Source organism: Salvia miltiorrhiza, chromosome 7, assembly GCF_028751815.1.
Source record: "Salvia miltiorrhiza cultivar Shanhuang (shh) chromosome 7, IMPLAD_Smil_shh, whole genome shotgun sequence".
NCBI lineage: Eukaryota > Viridiplantae > Streptophyta > Magnoliopsida > Lamiales > Lamiaceae > Salvia > Salvia miltiorrhiza.
This window is the reverse complement of record NC_080393.1, coordinates 19,771,887-19,792,869: the sequence shown is the minus strand read 5'-3', so window position 1 is coordinate 19,792,869 and position 20,983 is coordinate 19,771,887. Positions and strand designations below refer to the sequence as shown.

General features: G+C 36.9%; 1 protein-coding gene across 1 annotated transcript; it reads left to right on the top strand.

Moving 5' to 3' along the window:
• Window positions 1-17,635: 17,635 nt before the first annotated feature.
• On the top strand, window positions 17,636-20,060 carry LOC130993235 (alpha-galactosidase 1-like). The gene is made up of 12 exons (XM_057918054.1): window positions 17,636-17,927; window positions 18,010-18,068; window positions 18,137-18,193; window positions 18,271-18,305; window positions 18,376-18,479; window positions 18,550-18,625; window positions 18,696-18,754; window positions 18,833-19,047; window positions 19,127-19,300; window positions 19,384-19,433; window positions 19,518-19,658; window positions 19,878-20,060. Exons 1-12 carry the CDS (start codon window positions 17,794-17,796, stop codon window positions 19,968-19,970), a joined length of 1,197 nt encoding a protein of 398 aa, XP_057774037.1. The 5' UTR covers window positions 17,636-17,793; the 3' UTR covers window positions 19,971-20,060.
• The last annotated feature ends 923 nt before the right edge of the window (window positions 20,061-20,983 follow it).

Genomic DNA, 20,983 nt, shown 5'->3' with positions numbered 1-20,983 from the left:
TAACCCATGTGGGAGGAGACTCCATTAGAAAAAATGGATCCGGACGAATGTCCGAGATGTATTGTGTACAGGAAATCTCTTCAAGATTTGGAGAGAGAAACTACTCGTCTTATAGACGATCTCAACTGGAATAATCGAGCCCTCGTGACGAATATTAGGCGAGGAGAAGATGCAGAAATTATTCGTGATATCATCACGGGTATCCAATCATACCATGAGACTCTCATGGGAATCGTCGGGATAAGAACGGCGATTGAACAAACCAGAGACGAGGCCCATCAGTCGCACGATTGATGGAACCAAAAGACAAGGCGGGAGTAGTTTATCCAAACTACCAAAAAATCGAGCCAAGCTCTTCCGACAACGTCAATTTGCGGGAGATCCAAAAGACGGTGGAATATTATGGCGTCAAGCTGTATGAACTTCCGATGGAGCTGAGCAGAATATCACTCAAACAAGAGGAAATATTAACCCTCTTGTGTGATATCCAGAAAAGAATGAAGGAGATCGAAAGGCGAAAACCATGTTCCGGAAAAATTCGGAAGCAATGGTCCAACGACCCGACGAATCCCCCTATATTTGAGGCAGCACCCAAGGAGTTGCAGCCGAAGGATATAATCCGAATTATGAAAGGCAAATATCATGAATAGCCTTGACAGAATCGGATTAGAAGATCTACAGGAGTTAGCAGAATCCTTTGCTAACCTCAATATGGTTGATCTAAAGATGAACCAAGGAGATGAGGTGCCCAAACCCGAGCACCAAGAAGAAAGTTCGTCAAAAAGGGGTGGGGCTTCAGATGATGCAAGCCACTTCCAACGAACCAGAAGACGAAGGCCACAGATGCGGGATACTCCTGTAGGAAAGGCCACACTTGAACCAATCCATCCCTATGGATTGATTCTCAATATCGACGAAGCCAGTTTCAAAGATTGGGAGGATCTGATCGACGAATGGGCTTCATCATTGAATATCGTAGTCACCACAATAGAATACGATAAAAAGGAGTTTGCCAAAATCTTCGAAGCAAGTCTGGCAGGAATGGCAAAACAATACTGGGATAAAATCGACATCTCAGCAAGGGAAGAACTGTTTACTAGCACAAAACCTTATGACATCATTAAGGAGGCTACTAAACAAATTAAGATCCATTTCTTGGGAATGGGTTTTTTCGAGGGATCTGCAGAAGAAAAGCGCAAGAAATATCATCAGGCACTCTACAATCTACGATTAATGGTGCTAGAGCCAAAAGCTCTGGATGAATTTCTACGCCTTTATACCCTATATGTTCATATGGGGGTAGTTGATGCTCAAACCGCCAAGGACCTCTTTTTCACAAAGTTTCCAAGTCCATGGAGGGAGATGCTCATCAACGAATATGTTTCACCGGGAGAATATCCTCTTGATAGTGCCTCAAGAAGGATGTCTTATGTCCACAAGAAGCTGTCCGAATGGTGCCAGAAGGCGGCGGACCTGAGGAATCTCAAGAAATTGAGGAGGCTCAACAAGAAATCTCCATTGATGTGCGACAACATTGATCTTCCAACAGAGATTGGTGCTGAGTTGCTATATCAAAGAAGGAGCAGAAAGAAACATAGGTACCAACCCTATGAAAGAAAGTCCAGAAGGAGTTCTTGGAAGCCCAGAACTATGTGGACCAGACAGAAGGCACGCTCTTACAAGTCAGGCCAACGGAGCGGACCATCAAGAAACAGATTCTCAAATCAAAAGAGAATCCCGACGAGGAAAACTTTCAGGCGCACTCAGACCAAAGCAAATGAAAGTTTCAAGGATTGCAATTGCTGGACCTGCGGTGCAAAGGGGCATATTTCAACCAATTGCCCAGACAACGAGAAAAGGCAGATGAGGAGATTCGAATCCACACCGGATATCGAAGACGCGATCTACCACCAGAAATTGATACCCGTGTATCAATTTGAAGATATATCCTCTGATGAGAGTATATATGAGCAAGAAGAAGTCTTTAGTTCTGAAGATTCAGGGATGTCTGATGGATCAACCGGAGACGAGTCAGACTAAAGAGGAACACGAGATCCACCACACCCAGAAGGAGGATCAGAATGGATTTACTAGCCATTTTCTGATTCCACAGGAAGAAGTGGTGCAAAAGCTCGTAAAGAAACTCAATAGGGAAACTGGAGAGGTACAAACATACCAAGGGTTTTCCAATGGGAGATTGAATCGAGTTTTTAATAGCTTGATACCATCCAAGAGGAAGCATCATGTCTATTTTGGTGTCACAAACCGAGAAATGGCGCTTCCGATGGAGATTACAAGTAATCAGGTGGAGATCCAGCTGGTTCCTGCTGAAGATATTAGGCAGGATCTTAAGAAAATGAAGCCAGAAGTCGCAAGCACGATGAAATGGATTCATATTGGAGCAATTCAGTTGGTAATCAAATCATCCCTCTCCCCAGGGACAGACCAACCAATTGACGTCGCACTTTGCGACAAAAGAATCAGAGATACTAGAGCATCAGTTCTGGGAGCCTTTTCGGGCAATCTCTATGCCAAGAGGATTATAACCGAGTTCTATCCACAGATCGCTTATAATCTACAGGATTCATCCTTCAGCCGAGCCCTGACCCTCTATCAGGACTACAAAAAGAAGGAACTTATGACAGAAGGGAATAGGCCATACTCACTGACTTATCAAGTCTCGTATGCCTTATCAAATTCCCATCACACAGAATTATTTCTGGGAAAAGAGTTCATTGAAATTCCAGAAATATTCAAGGAGGTAGCCAAGGCAGTTAAACCAAACCGAGTGGAGATTCCCCAAATCGGAGAAATCGACATCGATATTGGAGACAAGACGGTGCTTAGCCATACTCAAAGTCTCAGACTTGGAGCACCGAGGCTATCATTCCAAGGAAATAGGCTAACTTCAGGGCCTATTACAAGGAGTCTCTCTCATTCATATGAGAGAATGGCGATTCAGGAAACCCCAGTTCTGGACATAAAAGTCAAGCTTAAATGTCCCGAAGGATGGAGACAGGTTTCCACAAGATTTGATACAACTAACAAGGAGAACAAATTTCCTTGTAGCTCGTTGTATTATTTGGCAAATCCAGGAGACAACCGATATATCGGAATTCTGGAGGTTGGCGGTTTCGAAATCCAGACCGAAGGCCAAGCCGGACAAGAAGTAGATGTCCTGATCTTAGGACGAGATTTCCTTGACAAATATAAACCATGGTCATGGAAATCAGGAAGAATGGAGATCACAATCGGGCGTCAAAGGTTGATGATCTAATGACAAGTCCATTCTCAATATACATCTCTGTTGGGATGTTATACGAGAAATTCAAAGCAGAATATTTTGCTGCTTATGTGGATTCGGGAGCAGGAATCTGTACAGCAAAACGAGGAGTCTTTCCAGCAGAAGTGGAAGAAGATCTACCTCGAATTGCAGGAAGGGATTTCTCCAAAAAGATTTTGCTCTTATCAAAGGGAGTAAAGCAAACGGAAATATTGATCGGCGGAGCAGGACAGACACCTTGGTACAAGGTCAAAACTCCACCAATTTATTTCCATGATACCGGAGCGGATATATTATTGGGAAATAATTTTCTGCAAAGCTTCAAGAGATTTATACAAGACAATGAGGCCAGGAGGCTTGTGTTCACAACCAATTGTGACCACAAAATCATTGTGCAAAGGCTCCAAGGAGCTTTTCATCGTTCAATGCCAATCAAATTTCGCAGCAAGCGTGGTGATGATGGCAGACTCCGGAGACCTCAAATGAAGGATCAAAGGAGATTCGGCGAGGTTTTGCTCAAATGCAGAACTGAGGGATTTCCAGATCTCTCTGAGGAGGAAATTCAAATCCTCAAAGCATCCCTGATATCACACAAGGATATCAAGGAAGATGAACAGGTATCCATTGCCGACGTCAAAAGGAGAATCCAGAAGTGTTACCACGAGGATCCTTTGGCATGGTGGGACAAGAACCAGCTCAGAGCAACTTTGAAAGTCAAAACTGGAAAGGAGCATGAGTTCGTAAGATACAAGCCTATCCTGATGAACCCTCAAGATCAACAGGATATGATGAGTATAATCAAGGAACACCTTGATTTAAAACTTATTGAAGATGGAAGATCACCCTACAGCAGTCCTGGATTTCTGGTAAGAAATCATGGGGAGATCAAGCGAGGAAAGCCAAGATTGGTCATTAATTACAAAGGGATTAATGACATTCTTGAGTTTGACGGATATTTCATCCCAAGTAGAGAACACCTAATTAACTGCATCAGAAGTGCAAGGGTATTCTCAAAGTTCGATTGCAAGTCAGGTTTCTACCAGATTCGCATGGAGGAAGGGAGTAAGAAGTTCACAGCTTTCTCGACTCCACAAGGACATTATGTCTGGAATGTCATGCCAATGGGGCTAGCCAACGCGCCTCAGATATTTCAAAGGAAGATGGATAATCTCTTCAAAGATTATTCTTCGTTTATGTTTGTTTATATTGATGACATTCTCATTGCATCAAAAAACATTCATGAACATGTCAGGCATCTGGAGATCTTTGCGGATGTTTGTCAACAAGAAGGACTAGTACTGTCCGAAAAGAAGGCAGTCATAGCCACCCAGAAGATGGAGTTTCTGGGAATTGAGATCGATGAATCTGGGATAATTCTACAAGATCATATTGTGGAAAAAGTCCAAGGGTTCCCGGAAGATCTCAAGGAAAAGAAGCAGCTCCAAAGTTTTCTCGGGGTTGTCAACTTTGCAGGGATGTTTATCAAAAACCTTGCAGAACTCAGAAAGATCTTCAGTCCACTACTGAAGAAAGATGTTCCATTCATATGGAAGGAGGAACATCGAGAGGGTATGAAGAAGTTGAAAGAGATTTGCAAGAATCTCCCGAAACTTTCAATACCACAAGACGAGGATGATCTGGTCCTCTACACCGACGCGAGTGATTTCTGGTGGGCAGCAGTACTCACAAAGATCACCCCATATGGAGAAGAACCTTGCAGATACTGTAGCGGTCTTTTCTCCGATGACGAGGCTGTGCGATGGCACATCAACGAGAAAGAATTCTTTGCAGTGCGGAAGGCGTTTAAAAAATGGCCGCTTTTCTTACTGGCTAAAAAATTCGTTTTGAAAGTTGATAACACTAACGTTAAAGCTTTCTTAACAAAAAAGTTTGAATCTAAACCTGAGAAGGCTAGATTAATTAGATGGCAAGCAGAATGCCAATATTATGATTATGATATTGTCGTTTTGAAATCTGATCAGAATGTTCTTGCAGATTTCCTTACAAGGGATGGAGCTCCCTGAAGCGGAGGCCATCGAGGCAATACAGGGGCAGCTCTTTGAAAGCTTAGAGCTGCTACAACAAGAATGGCAAAAGTGTGTACTACACACTAAACAAGCAGGAAAGATGCAAGCGGCTGATGAAGCCAAAGTATCTAGCCAAATTGATGTCTGTTTCATGAAGATGTTCAATCTTCAGGAAGCAACTGAAAAACCGCTCTTGCGCGCAGTCCGTGAAAATCGGGCTAAAGCAATGCTTTCCGTACAGGGCGGATTACCTGTAGCAGGGGATTCAAGTACCCCTAGCCCAAGTCCTGAGAGAATGGCTTCACAGCCGGACGCTCGAGGAAAAGATGTTGTTAAGGGGTCACTCCCTGAATCAACATGTCAACCCTCCACCTCTGGGGAAAAAGAGGGAGAGATCAGCCTTAGGCCCATGACAGGCCAAGTTAAGGTTGATACTAATCTTATTATTTCTTCTCCTTCTTGGCAGATGTATCAAGATAGGTGGGAGAAACTTCTCACGAGAAGGGGCATTAATCCGGGAAATTGCCGGGTTGATGTGGCAGGAAAATATCCAAGGGTTTGGATGACTCCAGGAGCCAATCCAAATGATGTTAAAGAATGGTATGAATTTGGGGCATTAGCTTCAGTTTATACCACTTCTCCGGCCTTCACCGAAATCAAGGGTCTACCCAAATGGATCCAGAAAACGGTGTTCGACACATGGGAGAACAACGAGTCCCTCAAAAGGGGAGACGTTCTAGAATTGTACTTTTTCAGTGCAGCTCCAGAACCAGTGGGCAAAGGAATCTACGAGGCTTTCCATTTCATTAAGCTTCGAAGACCAGATACAGGAGCCTTGAACCGGATCAAAGTTCCTGAATTTAATGCCGCGATCGTCTCAACATTTACGGAGGATCAAATCTCCACGAGACGAGCATGGGGTCTTTGGGTCTGTCTCACAGAGATGGACAAAATGAAGTCCAGATTCAAGTTCTTTCAGAGCTCAGATCTGGGAACGTTCCTAGTCAATACTATGACAGGAACCACAACCCAGTTTGCCGAAAAATCTTTCGAAGACAAAAGGCAAATGATATGGGGAAACAGGATAGCGGGGAGCAAGGAGACTCGTCGCAAATTTTGCAATATGGCTCATGTGAGCCATTGGATCGAAAGGATCTGCGATCAATGTTCGTCGCAGAAGGAGCCAGAATTCGGCAAAGGATTCCTTCCGAAACCTGACAGAAGGAGATTCCGGTCTGATGAGCATGACGAGCGTCAGACCCCAAAGGGAAGAACTCCGAGGGCACCAAAAAAGTAAGGTGGCCGACAAAGCAGAGTGAATCATGTGATTCACAGCAAGGATCGCACCCACAAAAGAAACGACAAAAGTGGGTGGAAGAACAGGAGGACCATTCACCAAAAAGCTCCAGGACAAAAGTGAGTGGAGAAGAAAAGTAGCCGGCCCCTACCAAGCATTATCACAAGACGATAAAGCAAGGGTCCAGCACCATGTGAAGCCACTAACAAGTGTCGGCAATCAAGGCCGACAAAAGAAGGTGGATGTCATATTCAAGCAAGCTGGCCACGAAGAAGGGATTCGAGGCCAACAACCGAGCAATAATAGAGGGGTTCAAACCTCTATATAAACACAAGTGCTGGAGAGAAGAAGATCATCGAAAATTTCACAACATTTTCACAAACACCACTTCCTCTCTCTTGAATTATCTTTGTAATTTTAAATTTTTGTTTTCAAAGTTTTCGTTTTAAGTTTCTTTTTATTTTTATGTACACAAGGATTAGCTACTATGAGTAGCTAAACAAGTTAGTCTCCTCCTTTGGGGATTATTTTATGAAATAAATTAATTATTATATAATTCCTCTATAAACGCTTTGTTTTTGTCCAACTATTCCGGGTTGAGTAAAAATATTTTCTTTATTTTTCCAACAAAGTATTTAGTCGGCACTTAGTGAAGGAGAAGGGTTGCAACCATCACTTGCGAGTGCGTGGTTGGTGCGTGCCAGGAGGGCAGACGAGCCGTAAAACGCAACAAGACCGACTCCTGAAGAAGACCAGTCGACAAAGGTATAATGTTGGTTTAATTTAAGATTTATTTCGAAGTGTTACGGAAGCATGTTGGGCCTGATTAATTATTAAACTGTTCTAAAGATCATTATTAGGATATTTTGTCTTGATTAATAATATGTGGGGGTTATTCTGCAATTTTGATTATTCTGGGGTTATTTTATAATTTTTGAATGAATGGTATGTTAAAAATTGATACAATGCAAAGTTGGTGTATTTACACCAACATTTTGAAGTTCATGTTAAAAACCAAAAAGCTTGTAAAGTTCATGTATTTATACATCAATAACCCATTAAATAATTATCATATGAACGATGAATTTTTTGTATTTTCTCAAACCAAAATCTTAGTCGATGCAATTAATATCCAAGTGGACCACGTGGACTATGGATTCATTTTTCAATCTTACATAGGTGCCTATAAAGAAATTCTTGGAAGAGTTACATGTCAATTTATATATATATATATATAGGGAGAGGTTCAAGAAAGAACCATAAATAAAAGAAGATCGGAGAACCATTTTCAGCCATTCAATCATCAAGATCTACGGTGGATGCATCATCTTGTTGGATGAATGCAGATCCTGAATTCGAATCCTGAAGGGAGCATTTTTTTAAAAAAAATTTAGTGCATTAATTTTAACAGCGAATGCATTAATTTTTACAGTGGATGCATTAGATTTGATGGTTCTCCCGTTCTCACAAATAATGTAGTTCTCTCTAGAACCACACCCTATATAGGGAGAGGTTCAAGAAAGACACAATATATATATATATGACTGTGTTGTACTCCCTCTGTCCCAATATTTAAGACACAATTCATTTGGGCACGGAGATTAAGGAGTAGTGGTTTAGGTGTTAAAGTGATATGGCCCACCTCCATTAGTATTTTGATTAGGTATTGTTTAATGAATTGTTTGACCTTTATTTTAACTTTGACTTCAAATTTTAAACTTAACAAATTTAAAATTCGAAAATTTCATTAAATTAATTTCTGCCACATTTTTTTTATTTCTATTTATTCCTTTTTTTTTCTTTAAATTTTTGTTCATTTCCCAAAACTGTCGCTGCCTAATTCCCTCCAAATAACCGAAAAAAATGAACACATTAAACATGACAAAAACTGGCGCCACTTTTCAATTAAAATTGCCACCAAAAGTTATGTTTACAACCCTATAAAATGGGGGTGTTTGCACATTCTTACTACACCAAAATTTGGGCAGCATTTCGCCCCAAATTCTTCTAAAAAACTGCTTCCACCAAAAAAAAAAAAGAAGAGAATGACAAGAAGGAAAGATCTCAGCGGGGCCGAACGACAAGCTATTGCTTTGTTTCTTCTTCAAAACTCATCAAATGGGAAGCTTCACTATGGGACGGCCAAGACAGCCATGGAGAAATGGGGATGCTGTCAGAGTTCTATCGCCCGTTTGTGGAAGGCTGCAAAAGAGGAACATGCACAAGGTCAATTGGTAACCATTCAAAGTAAAAAAATCAGTAAGAGTCGAAGGAAAAGAGTGCACATAGATTTGGAACTCATTTCAAGTCTTGAATTGCACAAAAGGGGTACAATTCGAAGGCTTGCAACCGGCATAAACTGCTCAAAGAGCACAGTTGGTAGATGGATTTCGATGGAGTTCACAGGAGCTATGTATGCATTGTAACTCAAAGATGATTGGTTTTATTATGTTGAGCTCATTTTAGTTCATGTGTAAGATCAATCATTTCAGTTTTTCTCTCTCTATATATACAGCTTATACCTGCAATCATGGCCAAGTGGCCCCAATTTGCAAGCAAAACTATATACATACAGCAAGATAATGCTAAGCCCCATATAAAAGATGATGGTCCTGATTTTAGAGTAGCTGCAAGTGCAAATTAATGGATTTGATATTCGAATTATTCATCAACCTCCAAATAGCCCAGACACCAACATCAATGATTTAGGTTGGTTTAGGGCTATTCAAAGCTTGCAAGCGCATGCAGTTAGCTCAAATGAAGCAGAACTAGTGCAGGCAGTGCAGAAATCATTTGAGGAGCTTAGTGCAGTGACTTTAAACAATGTGTTTTTGAGCCTACAAGGCTGCTTAACTGAGATAATGAAGGTTAAAGGGCAGAATTGTTATAAAATTCCACACATGAAGAAGGGGATGCTTGCAAGACAGGGGAATTTGCCAATGGCATTAGAGGTCCCTAAAGAGCTAGTGGAAGAGTGTTTGGCATACTTGATTGAGCAGGGAGATGTGGATGGCATAGAAGAGTTGAGGGAGCAGTTGGGATTACAAGAGGATGGCAGATATGACATTGGACAAGAAGATGCAGGCAGAGATGACATTGGACAAGAAGAGGATGCAATTGATGCAATGGAGGCAGCCTTCAATCAAATGAAATTGATTGATGATGCGTCCATTTAGTTCATTCTAGGTGCAACCTCCAATTTGTAAAAAAATCTTTTGTATGGTTCTAAATTTGTAAAGTGGAGTTGGCAGTATAGACATTGGGAAGAAATCATTTTGCAAAGTGGAGTTGGCTGTAAAGAAGTCATTTTCTATGGTTTTACAGGGGGACACAGCCCTCATACCAACACATACATGAGCACAGGGGGGACCAGCCCTCATACCAACACATACATGAGCACAGGGGGGACACAACCCTCATACCAATACATACATGAGCACAGGGGGGACACAACCCTCATACCAACACATACATGAGCACAGGGGGGTCACAGCCCTCATACCAACACATACATGAGCACAAGGGGGTCACAGCCCTCAAACACAGAGGACACACACCATATTCAGTCAATTAACAATCTTGAAGAAGACAGAACCAAAATCATGGCCATAACACAAAATCAAATCACACAGCCCATATTACTCATGAATCATCATCTCAGCATACGAAATCCATCTACCACAATGTACTAAGGTAATTAATATGAGGGACACAAGTACAATAAGAACAATCTCACCCTTTTCACAGGCGGTAAGTAGATTTCGAGGAACCGTCGGACCACCAGAGTACAGCCGCTGAACCATTCTGGAGTGCCATCATCGACAGCCGCCTCCTCCCTCTCTCTGAGGACATCCTCCCCTTTCTCAGTGCATACGAAAGGGAGTAAATCGGACTCCTCTTTCTTCATCGCGAGAGAGCGTCGGCAGCGACTGTAACGGCGAATCATGGGCCGTCGGATCGGCAACACGGGCGTATCATTCACCGTCAACCCCTCCTCCAAAGCACCACCGGAGGACTCCTTTGAGGGAGTCCGAAATCCGCTTTCTATCTCAGAAAAGTAACTAGGGGGCGACGGCGGCAACGAAGGCAAAGAAAACCCCAAGGACCCGTCGAATTCCGACTGGAATTCTCCGTGAAGCTCAGCAATATAACCAGGGGGTGGCGGCGGCATTGAAGGCATAGATTCAAACGGATCGATGTCCTCCGAATCGGGGACGAATTCACCTTTTGAATAAGAAGCCCAACCAAATTTTGGGCTCATCCACTTCAATTTTTAGAGATTCGGCGGCGGAAACTGAGTGGACTCACCTCGGAGGAGGGCGGTGCTCGCGAATCTGGGATCGAGGGTGGATGGAGAAAGGGAGGGCGACGTATCGGAGATCTAGGGTGAAGGGAGACGGCGTATCGAATTTTGAAGGTGGAGTGAGCCACCGATTCGATCGAAGGGAGCGGCGCTCATGGATTCGGTGATCTAGGGTTTGGGGAGTAATGGCAGAGAGAGAGAGCGTTAAGTTTTGACACAGAGTGAGAGAGAGCGTAAATTAATGAGAGAGAGAGAGAGAGAGAGAAATTTGAGTATTTATACTCTCATTAGCCATGATTTAATTAGTGTACTTAAATGACTAATTCTTTCCCAAAAAGGAAATGTGTCTTCATTATTGGGACAACCCAAAAAGGAAATTGTGTCTTCAATAATGGGACGGAGGGAGTATATAGTAAATAATCAAATACTCCCTCCGTCCTATGAAACATGACACACTTCTTTTCGGTACGAGAATTAAGAAATTGATATTTTGTGTATTAAGTGTGGTAGGTGAAAATGTGAAAATGTGAATAAAGGGTAAATTTTTTGCCATCTTTAAAAACGTGCATGCTTCGTGGGACAGATCAAAAAGGAAACTGTGTCATGGTTCGTGGGACGGAGGGAGTAATAATTAAAAGTGTTATGTTTAATAATTTTACTCATGTTAACTAATAATTACCTTCAATTTTCACCGAGCTTAAACTAATTTATCTTATATTAGTTTAGCTTTTATGTTAATGAAGTTTCTTAATATATTTGTGAACTCTACGCGTCATACATTTATGCAAACTATATATATATGGTTAATTGCTTGTAAATTTACAATTTATTAATGAATTTTGCTTTCTTTTTCAAATCAATAAAATTGGTGTGTAAATACATCTATCTATACTATATTAAAAATGGAGTTTCCAATTTGAAATCAATTTTAAATTAATTTCAAAATTGAGTGGCAATTTTGTAGTTATAATAAAATTGAAGGTTTATGTTTAAACCATATATTTTTCATTTTATTTTCATTTTCTTTAACTTCTTATTTGCTGTTACATTTCTTTCCAAAATTGTGAAATTCGATTAATTATAAAATATTTAATATGCATATCAAATTAAAGATCACGATAAGAGCTTTAATATGATATATTTTATGAAAATATTTGATTTAAAATGTAAAAATTAAATTTGTTTAAATATTAAAGTTTTGAATAAATATATTTTAAATTCTTTTTAATTAGTATTTTATTTTTAATTTTTTTAACTTATTTTTTTTTTGTTTTTCATAATATCAAATTTTATAATTGTGAATTCTTTTTAATTTTTTCAATATTCAATTCAAATAGATTTAATTAAAATTAATTTTTTTATTATATTTATAAGTATAATAATTGAATTAGTATTAATTTTATATAAATATAAAAATTAAAAATATTTTTCCGTGCATTGCACGGGATGCAAATGCTGGTAAATTTTAATGTATTAATTATGGAATTTCCCCTAAAATGGTGTCATTTTGATTCATGTCGTCGTGTATCTCCAGTGCCATGCTACCTATGTCTGATGTCATGTTGTTTCGATTTTTTTTTTTTTTGTGAGGTCGACCAAATAAAAGAGTAGGAAAAGTAAGAGAAGATGAGTAGCAAAAGAAGAAATGATGTTGGAGAAAGTAGGACTCGGTGGAAGAATGAGTTGGTGTATTTACCCAATCAAATACGGACCACTTTTTCCCTTCTCTTTTGGCCCATCATTTTTTCCCATCCTTCATATACTATATACCAACTTCGTGTAATCATAGATGTAAATGTTTTTTTTTTAAATAAAAAATAAAAAATTCATTTACATGTACCTATAATATTCAAAGAAAGTGAGATATTTTTTACAATAGTTATACAAAACCAACTACTAATTTATCTTAATTATAAAATTATTGGTTCAAGGATGAGTTAAAATAAAAATATCATTTTCAAAAACAAAATTATGAATTATTATTAATTCTTAGATCAGAAAGATTTATAGTTGATTTATCATTATGCTGAATGAATTCATGGTTCTGAATTTGAATCTCATAAATAGCGGAAATTTGAATTTTTAAATTCATACATTTGTACAATAAATTCATATATACACATTCCACTGAAAATTTATAAATATATAGTTTATATTTTAAAATAAACTTATAGCCTAATTCTTCCATATTGATCAATATATAGGCAAGTCCGCTTTTATATTAAAAAAAAAAAAAAGAAAAGTAGTTCCATATTTCATTATGCAATTTAAATGTTTTTAGATAGAAGATAGACAATGTAAATGCATTTTGCAAAATCATGATCACTTCAAATAAAGATTTTGAAAGAACATATTTCAGAGATAAATACTTATTTTATATACTATTCCCTCCGTCCCGCTCCAAATGTCTCCTTTTTTTTGGCACGGAGATTAAGAAATGTGTATAAACTAAATAAAGTGGGTATAAAGTAGATAAAGTGGGTTGGTGAAAGTTATTTAAATATTAAGTATAGAGAGAGAGAGTATTGCCAAAAAAGGAAATGAGACATTTGAAGTGGGACAACCCAAAATAGAAAATGAGACATTTGGAGTGAGACGGAGGGAGTATTACCTTTATAAGTCATTAGATTATGATAAATTTTGTGAGTAATATAATGAATTCGTTATGAAATATAATAAATTTAAAGAAAAAAATATTTTTTTTTCATGAGATTCAAACTCAAGACCATAAATTCATTTAACAAAGTGATGAATTTATCATAGATCTTTATCATTTAATTAAGGATTGCGAATAATTTTTAATTTATATTTTAAAATAAATTTTTATTTTGACCTAACCTTATGTATAAAGAGAGAGGTCTAGATTCTAGAATTAGATGGAAATAATATATTTTATGTGAAAACTAAGACTACATGCACAAACACAATAAATTCATGAATAAGAGATGATTAATATGATCAGATAAATACGACATCGAATTAATTTATTTATGTATTCTCAGTGAAGTGGTCACTGCTTAGTAACTCAAATATGTTGTATTACTATTAAATAAATAAATAAATAACTCAAATATGTTGTATTTGGTTATTTTTTAAATTTTCTAATTAAATTTGTTATTGTGGTGGACCTAGAAAAGCACCTCCACAGTTCTTTACAAAAAATCTAAATTCTAAAAGTGCATGGAGAACTGTCCAGAACATATCTAAACATTTCTTCTTCTTCTTCTTCTTCTCTCTCTCTCTCTATCATTTTTTATATATATATTTTTTAAGAAATATCTAAACATTGTTGTGAAAAGTTGGATACAAACAATTAACAAATAATAATAGTAGTAATAAATGGTTTTTTTTTTTTTAATGGGACATCATTTGATCCCTCTACTTCATTGTGTTTCTTATTACTTCTATTAATTTGTTAGGAAATAAGGCCATAAGGGTTGAATTTATTTGTACGTGTAAATAATATAATTCATGTTCCCGTCTTTTAATATGAAAGGATGATAACTAGTCATGGCCAGAAGTTCTGCCATCTTTTACGAATTGTTTATTTAAGATTAATTTCGGATTTCATGTTATATTTTGGTGCACTGTATATCAGATTTTGTCTATCTCATTATTTAATATTAAGGCATATCGTAGAAATTTTGATGTAATACATGCATGAGATTAACTTTTCTTTAGGAAAAATTAATAATTTTAAAGATTGTGTGAAATTAGAATATGAGATATTTCACCTCATATATTAATCATTATACTATTAGAGTGTGTTTGTTTTTTATCCCTAGAAATGACGAGATAATATAACAAGGTATAAATTTATCACTCAAAAAAATGATCCCATCTTTTATATCTTGTCTAGTATCCCATGCACTTTCCTTTTTTGAATGTCCCATATTTTAGTATTCATTTCCATTTTTAGTAAAAGTAGGTGATCATACTACAAGAAATTAAGGATTTTAGCCACACATGGATGTGTGGCTAAAAATATATTATGTGTCACTGTTTCTTTTTACCCACACATAAGTCAAATGTCAACATGTATGGGTAAAACTTTGTAAAGTATTATCCACACATATGTATATGTGTGGGTAAATCACCAAACATTTACCTACACATATATATGTCACGAATTTATGTGTGAGAAAAGATATTTATGATATACTGCAGCGATGATGTGGAAATGACATGGCATTTACACGTGGCAAATTTTATGTGTGGTAAATCATCAAATATTTACTCTACTTTTATTATTTTAACACTCACATAAAAGGTGGAACTTTTATTTCACTCACAACACACCTAACCACTTTATTAAAACTCATGTCACTCTCAAATAGATACTAAAAACTGGGACGGAAGGAGTAATATATTTATCCACTCGTCATAAGGTGGTATAAAATTATATCACTCTCTCTTGGATATAAAATTATCTTTTTTCCAAGCGAAAATCTGTTGTCCGGAAATTTATAGCTTCTATCCATTTTTTTTTTTAATTATTACGTTAAAGCAAATAAAATATAAGGTGATAAATGAAGCATATCCCTTCCTTATACCTCAAAGCAAACACATCTTTAGGTTAACAACTTGGAATTTCATGAACCAAGCTACCACCACACCAATGAATATTACTAAACAAAACTAGTAATTTAAGTAAATGCATGAATAATATCGGTAATAAATTTTCTTCTATCCCACTTTTTGGTATTTCACCTATATCCCGCGCGCTGTTAATTTTTTAGTTTTTTTTTTTAATTACTATAATTCATTGTATTGTGTTTTAATTCATCTAACCGTTATTACATGAACTATGAGAGGCTCAAATTGGTGAGAAGTCTCATTCAGTGTAGACTGTGAAATGATTAAATAAGGGAATTATTTTTGTTATCGGATCATTCGAACTTCGACACGCATTTTCTCATAAATAAAAAGAGAAAAAGCAAAAGAGGGTAATTAATGCATTGCTTATTGCAATTAGCAAGCAAAGTGTGTATTAATGGTAACATGAAACTGGTTTTTCTGTGCGTATTGGGGCTCGTAATAATGCAGGTTTTGTTATGTGCACAACTTAATTTATACCAGAATTCCTCAAACAAGAATCATGTGATGTGAAGCCAACTCAGCTTTATACCAGAAATGAATTCCTTCGATAAATACATAAACAAACTAAATAAATAGTTTCTCTTCGAATCTCACAATTGTACACGACAAACTTTTCTTTTCTGTCCTCTGCGATTTGTATCCCTATTGCAAGACGCCTCAATTTAAAATAGAAAAATCATAATAAAACTGAAAAAACAAGTAATGAGAAAATATGAAATTAAAGGCACCTACTTATATCTCTACTTTGAATATCTCTCTCATCCCAAACAGCATCTTTCACCAGCAAGACCTGCCACTCTTTGCCGCGTGCAATATACATATAGATGGTGGAGCGTTCGAATGAGATTTCCTGTATGTGGTGAGATCTTAGATTAATTTGTGAATATTGATTTCATGTATTTTATGATTGACATTTACTTAGATGGCAAATTTTTTTTTATCAAGGTTTGAATTTTGGAAAGAGCGAAAATTTTATTACTATCTTATTCATTGTACTCATGATAAAAAAAAATAGCAATCTCAATGGAGTGCACTCCTATATATATATATATATATGGGCGCGCTCCAGTGAGACCCCCTATTTTTCGTGAAACACTGAGGACAATGAATAAGACATATAATACTAATGAACAAGACGTATATCTAACGAACAAGATGTATATACTGATGAAAAATAAAATTTAAAAAATTGGTAATGAATAAGACATATATACTGATGAACAAGGCAGTATATACTGATGAACAATGTAGTACATACTGATGAATAACAAAATTTAAAATATTCAACTCCCTCCAGGATTCGAACCCTGGAAAAAAAAAATTCCCTCCAGATACAATATCAGCCATAGGATTGATAAAATAAACGCACCAGATCGTGCCTTAGATCTCACTAAAATTAGGGGGTCTCATTGGAGTGGCCCCCTATATATATATATATATATATATATATATATATATATATATATATATATATATATATATGTTGCATAAAATGCTTGTAATTTGCATAAGCTGTTTGTAATGACTGCATAACGAAATTCAATTAATTAAATAAAATTTTCGCTCCTTCCAGGATTCAAATCAAGTAAAAATTTTATGTAATATTATACTACACCTTATGCAACACTATATATTAGTGGCTCATGCATTCATTTTCATTTCTCATTAAATATAGCATTCTCAATATAATTCATCCCTATATATATACTGATTGGTATTATGAATAAATGCTCCCTTCGTCCCACGAATATTAACATGTATTCATTTTTGGGTCGTCCCACGAATCTTGACACATTTCCAAACAAGGTAATAATTATTAACTTCTCTCTTCTATTTTATCACTCTTATACTTTATTACCTAAACACTAATCTACAATTTCTTAATTTTGGTGTCGAAACTAAACGTGTCAAGATTCGAGGGACGGAGGGAGTTTCAGTTATGATTGATCATGATTTTCATAAATAGTATTTAATTAAAAAATTTCATAACTAAAATCACTATAAATCTCACTTATAAGAAATTGATCCATTATAATACTATTATCTAATATAAATGCCAAATCCAACCATCGGATTTAAAAATAAATGTGATGAGTTTTTTTTTTTTTTTTTTTTTTGAGGGGAATGCGATGAGTTCTTAATTCTCACAAATTTAAGTTGTGATTTGATCCTTTCTTTCTATCTCTCTCTCTCTATATATATGTGAGTATATCTCACTCAATTCATGCTTCCATATTCATCACTTTCTCACTGTGAGTGCGTCTAGTGTGTGTGAGAGAGAGAGATGGGGGCGTTTGCATGGCTTAAGACATGGTCGTTGCTAATTGTTATAGCAGCAGCTTCTTCCTTTGATTCCGACGAGACATCAAACCGTCGAAATCTTCTTGGAAATGGCCTTGCTTCCACCCCTCCTATGGGGTAATTCATTCAACATTTTCTTTTTCTTTGCTCAATTTCAATCTATCTATAAAATTGATGATTTTCATCTGAAATGTTTCAGATGGAATAGTTGGAATCATTTCAACTGCATGATTGACGAGAAGATCATCAAACAAACAGGTAAATCTAATTAATCTCATGATTTCTTCTTTGATCATCACTGAAAAAACACTGCTTTTCTGTGTCAGCCGATGCTCTCGTCGCAACTGGTCTTGCTAAACTGGGTTACAACTATGTCAACATAGGTAAAACAAAATAAATTTAAAAAGAAGCTCTTGCTCTTGATGCCATTTCTTTTAATTTATTATGGGTGTGATCTCAGATGATTGCTGGGCTGAGCTGAATCGCGATAGCAAGGTTTGTCCTTTTAGGCTTTGAAGATTAAATTCGAATGTGTTGTTGATGGTTTTTGGTGGCGGGATTTCAGGGCGTTCTAGTCCCTAAAAAATCAACATTTCCTTCTGGGATGAAGGCCTTATCAGATTACGTCCACACCAAGGGGCTTAAGCTAGGAATATACTCAGATGCAGGGTATTTAACTAATTTTCACTCTATATTCTTTCCTTTGAATAAAAAAACACCATTAATTTGTTATTTGCAGGTTCTACACTTGCAGCAAGAAAATGCCCGGCTCTCTCGGCCACGAGGAGATTGATGCTAAATCCTTCGCCTCATGGGTGTGTAATTCATTTTGTAGTGGTTGAGAGAGATATAGTTTTGCTAATATGTTCGTTTGTGGGTGTGCAGGGCATCGATTATCTCAAGTATGACAACTGCAACAACGGCGGAATTAGGCCAACTCTAAGGTGATAGATACAAAAAAGAAAATGATGATGATATTGTTGTTGTGATGGGAGTTTGATGGTTTGGCTGTGGCTGTGCAGGTATCCGGTGATGACGAGAGCTCTGATAAATGCCGGGAGGCCGATCTTCTTCTCCCTGTGCGAATGGGGGGATCTGCACCCGGCCCTCTGGGGTTACACCGTGGGGAATAGCTGGAGAACCACCAACGACATTTCTGATACTTGGGACAGCATGATTTCCAGAGCTGATCAGAATGAAGTTTATGCTGACTATGCTAGGCCTGGTGGCTGGAATGGTTTGTCTCTGCTTTTAACTTGTTTTCTTTTTCTTCTGAGCTAAGGAATACAACAACCTCTTTTTTGAAAAATCAACAGATCCTGACATGCTTGAGGTTGGAAATGGAGGAATGAGCAAGAATGAATGCATAGTTCACTTCAGTATATGGGCTATTTCTAAGGCACCCCTGCTCATAGGTTGTGATGTTAGAAATATAAGCAAAGACACTATGGAAATTATAGCCAATAAGGAGGTGATTGCACTCAATCAAGGTTACCATATTCTTCATCTCTCTCTCTCTCTTTTATTGTCTTGCTTTTGATGTTGTGATGAATATTGATGTGATTATGAACAGACAAGCTAGGTGTTCAGGCCAAAAAGGTTAGGATGGAAGGTGATTGGGAGGTACAAATACTATCATATATACACAACTTTTGATATGAGTATAGAGATATTCCAAAAAATTTATTATGTGTGTGTGTTGTGTAGGTGTGGTCTGGGCCTCTTTCGCAATACAGAATCGCAGTGTTGCTGCTTAACCGAGGCCCTGTGCGTACCGAAATTACTGCTCATTGGGATGATATAGGAATCGCCCCGACTACTTCTGTCCAAGCCAGAGACCTCTGGGAGGTATCTACGCTCAAACAGTGTGTTGTTGTCTTGTGTCAGACCATCTTACGTGTCAAAATTCATTACGAATGTTGTGTGTGAAGGATATTGACATGTTAGATGGTCTGACACGAGATTTTGTGTTGCTTATTACTTGTGGTTGGAAATTGGATGGGGTTTTTGAGCCTTCACCTAATCGTTGTTTATATATCTAATGCATAATGTTTTCTATTTTGGCAGCACAAGACGCTGAATACAAGATTTACAGGAAATTTGACTGCAACTATAGATTCTCATGGCTGCAAATTGTTTGTATTGAAGCTTGTTTCTTGAGGTTTAAGATGTATTTCTTTGTATTCGACTAATGTTGTTGTGATGCTGTTCGATTTATCAATATAATGTTGCTTTCTTTGTTGAGTTATATATTGACATTTTCCGAGTTTTTCATTTATTTTTTGTAAATGAAATATTTCATTTTTTTTTTAGTTGAGAGAAAAAATCAGTGGAGCCGCTTGAATGGCTACGAAATAACAAGAAAATGCACTATTGGCAATTCAGGAAACTAGATACGAATTTTCTTAAAGGATTAAAATTCGTGGATCAAAAATCAAGGTGAATTTAATACAAAAATAATACTCTTGTAGAGTTACATTTTTAAGATAAAAAATAAAATAAATTATAAGTTAAAAAATGGTAATATTGTACTATTCAAAATATTACGTGTGTCTAAAGCTGTTGAAAATGGATGGGCTATTGAATTTTAGATGCCATCGATTTTTGGGCCGAATTGGTCGTGGGCTCGAGTCTATCGGGCCATTCAATGTTTACTCGATCTTTTCCACGCTAACCCGTTATTTTCGTTTGGTTTTGACACCTCAACCTATATCTACCATTTTATAAAATTTATTTTCAAGACTATTCAAGCAATGGAAATTAATAAAAATAAAAGGCATAAATTTAAGAAATGTTAACTGTGCGGATATGGAATTTAAGTGTCGAGTGATGTCCAAAAATGAAAAATAAATATTATCAGAAGGATATCAAAATAATAAATCCCGCATAGTTTTAGTGAATAGTGAAAGAATAATAATCATTCAAGTTACAGATTAATTAATAATTGGGTGAATATCACTTTATGGCTCATCATTTGAGCATTTTTTTAATCAAAAGTGTCACATCCTAAGGGTAATTACAAAACAATACACCGTTCTATTTTTCTCTTGTATTTTACCCGCAAAAATAATTTGGCAACCGATAATTGACGTGTTATGACCGCCTGCCATGTTGTCAATTCACATGGAATATAAAACCCAAAAAAAAAAAATCCACATTAATAGAAACCATAT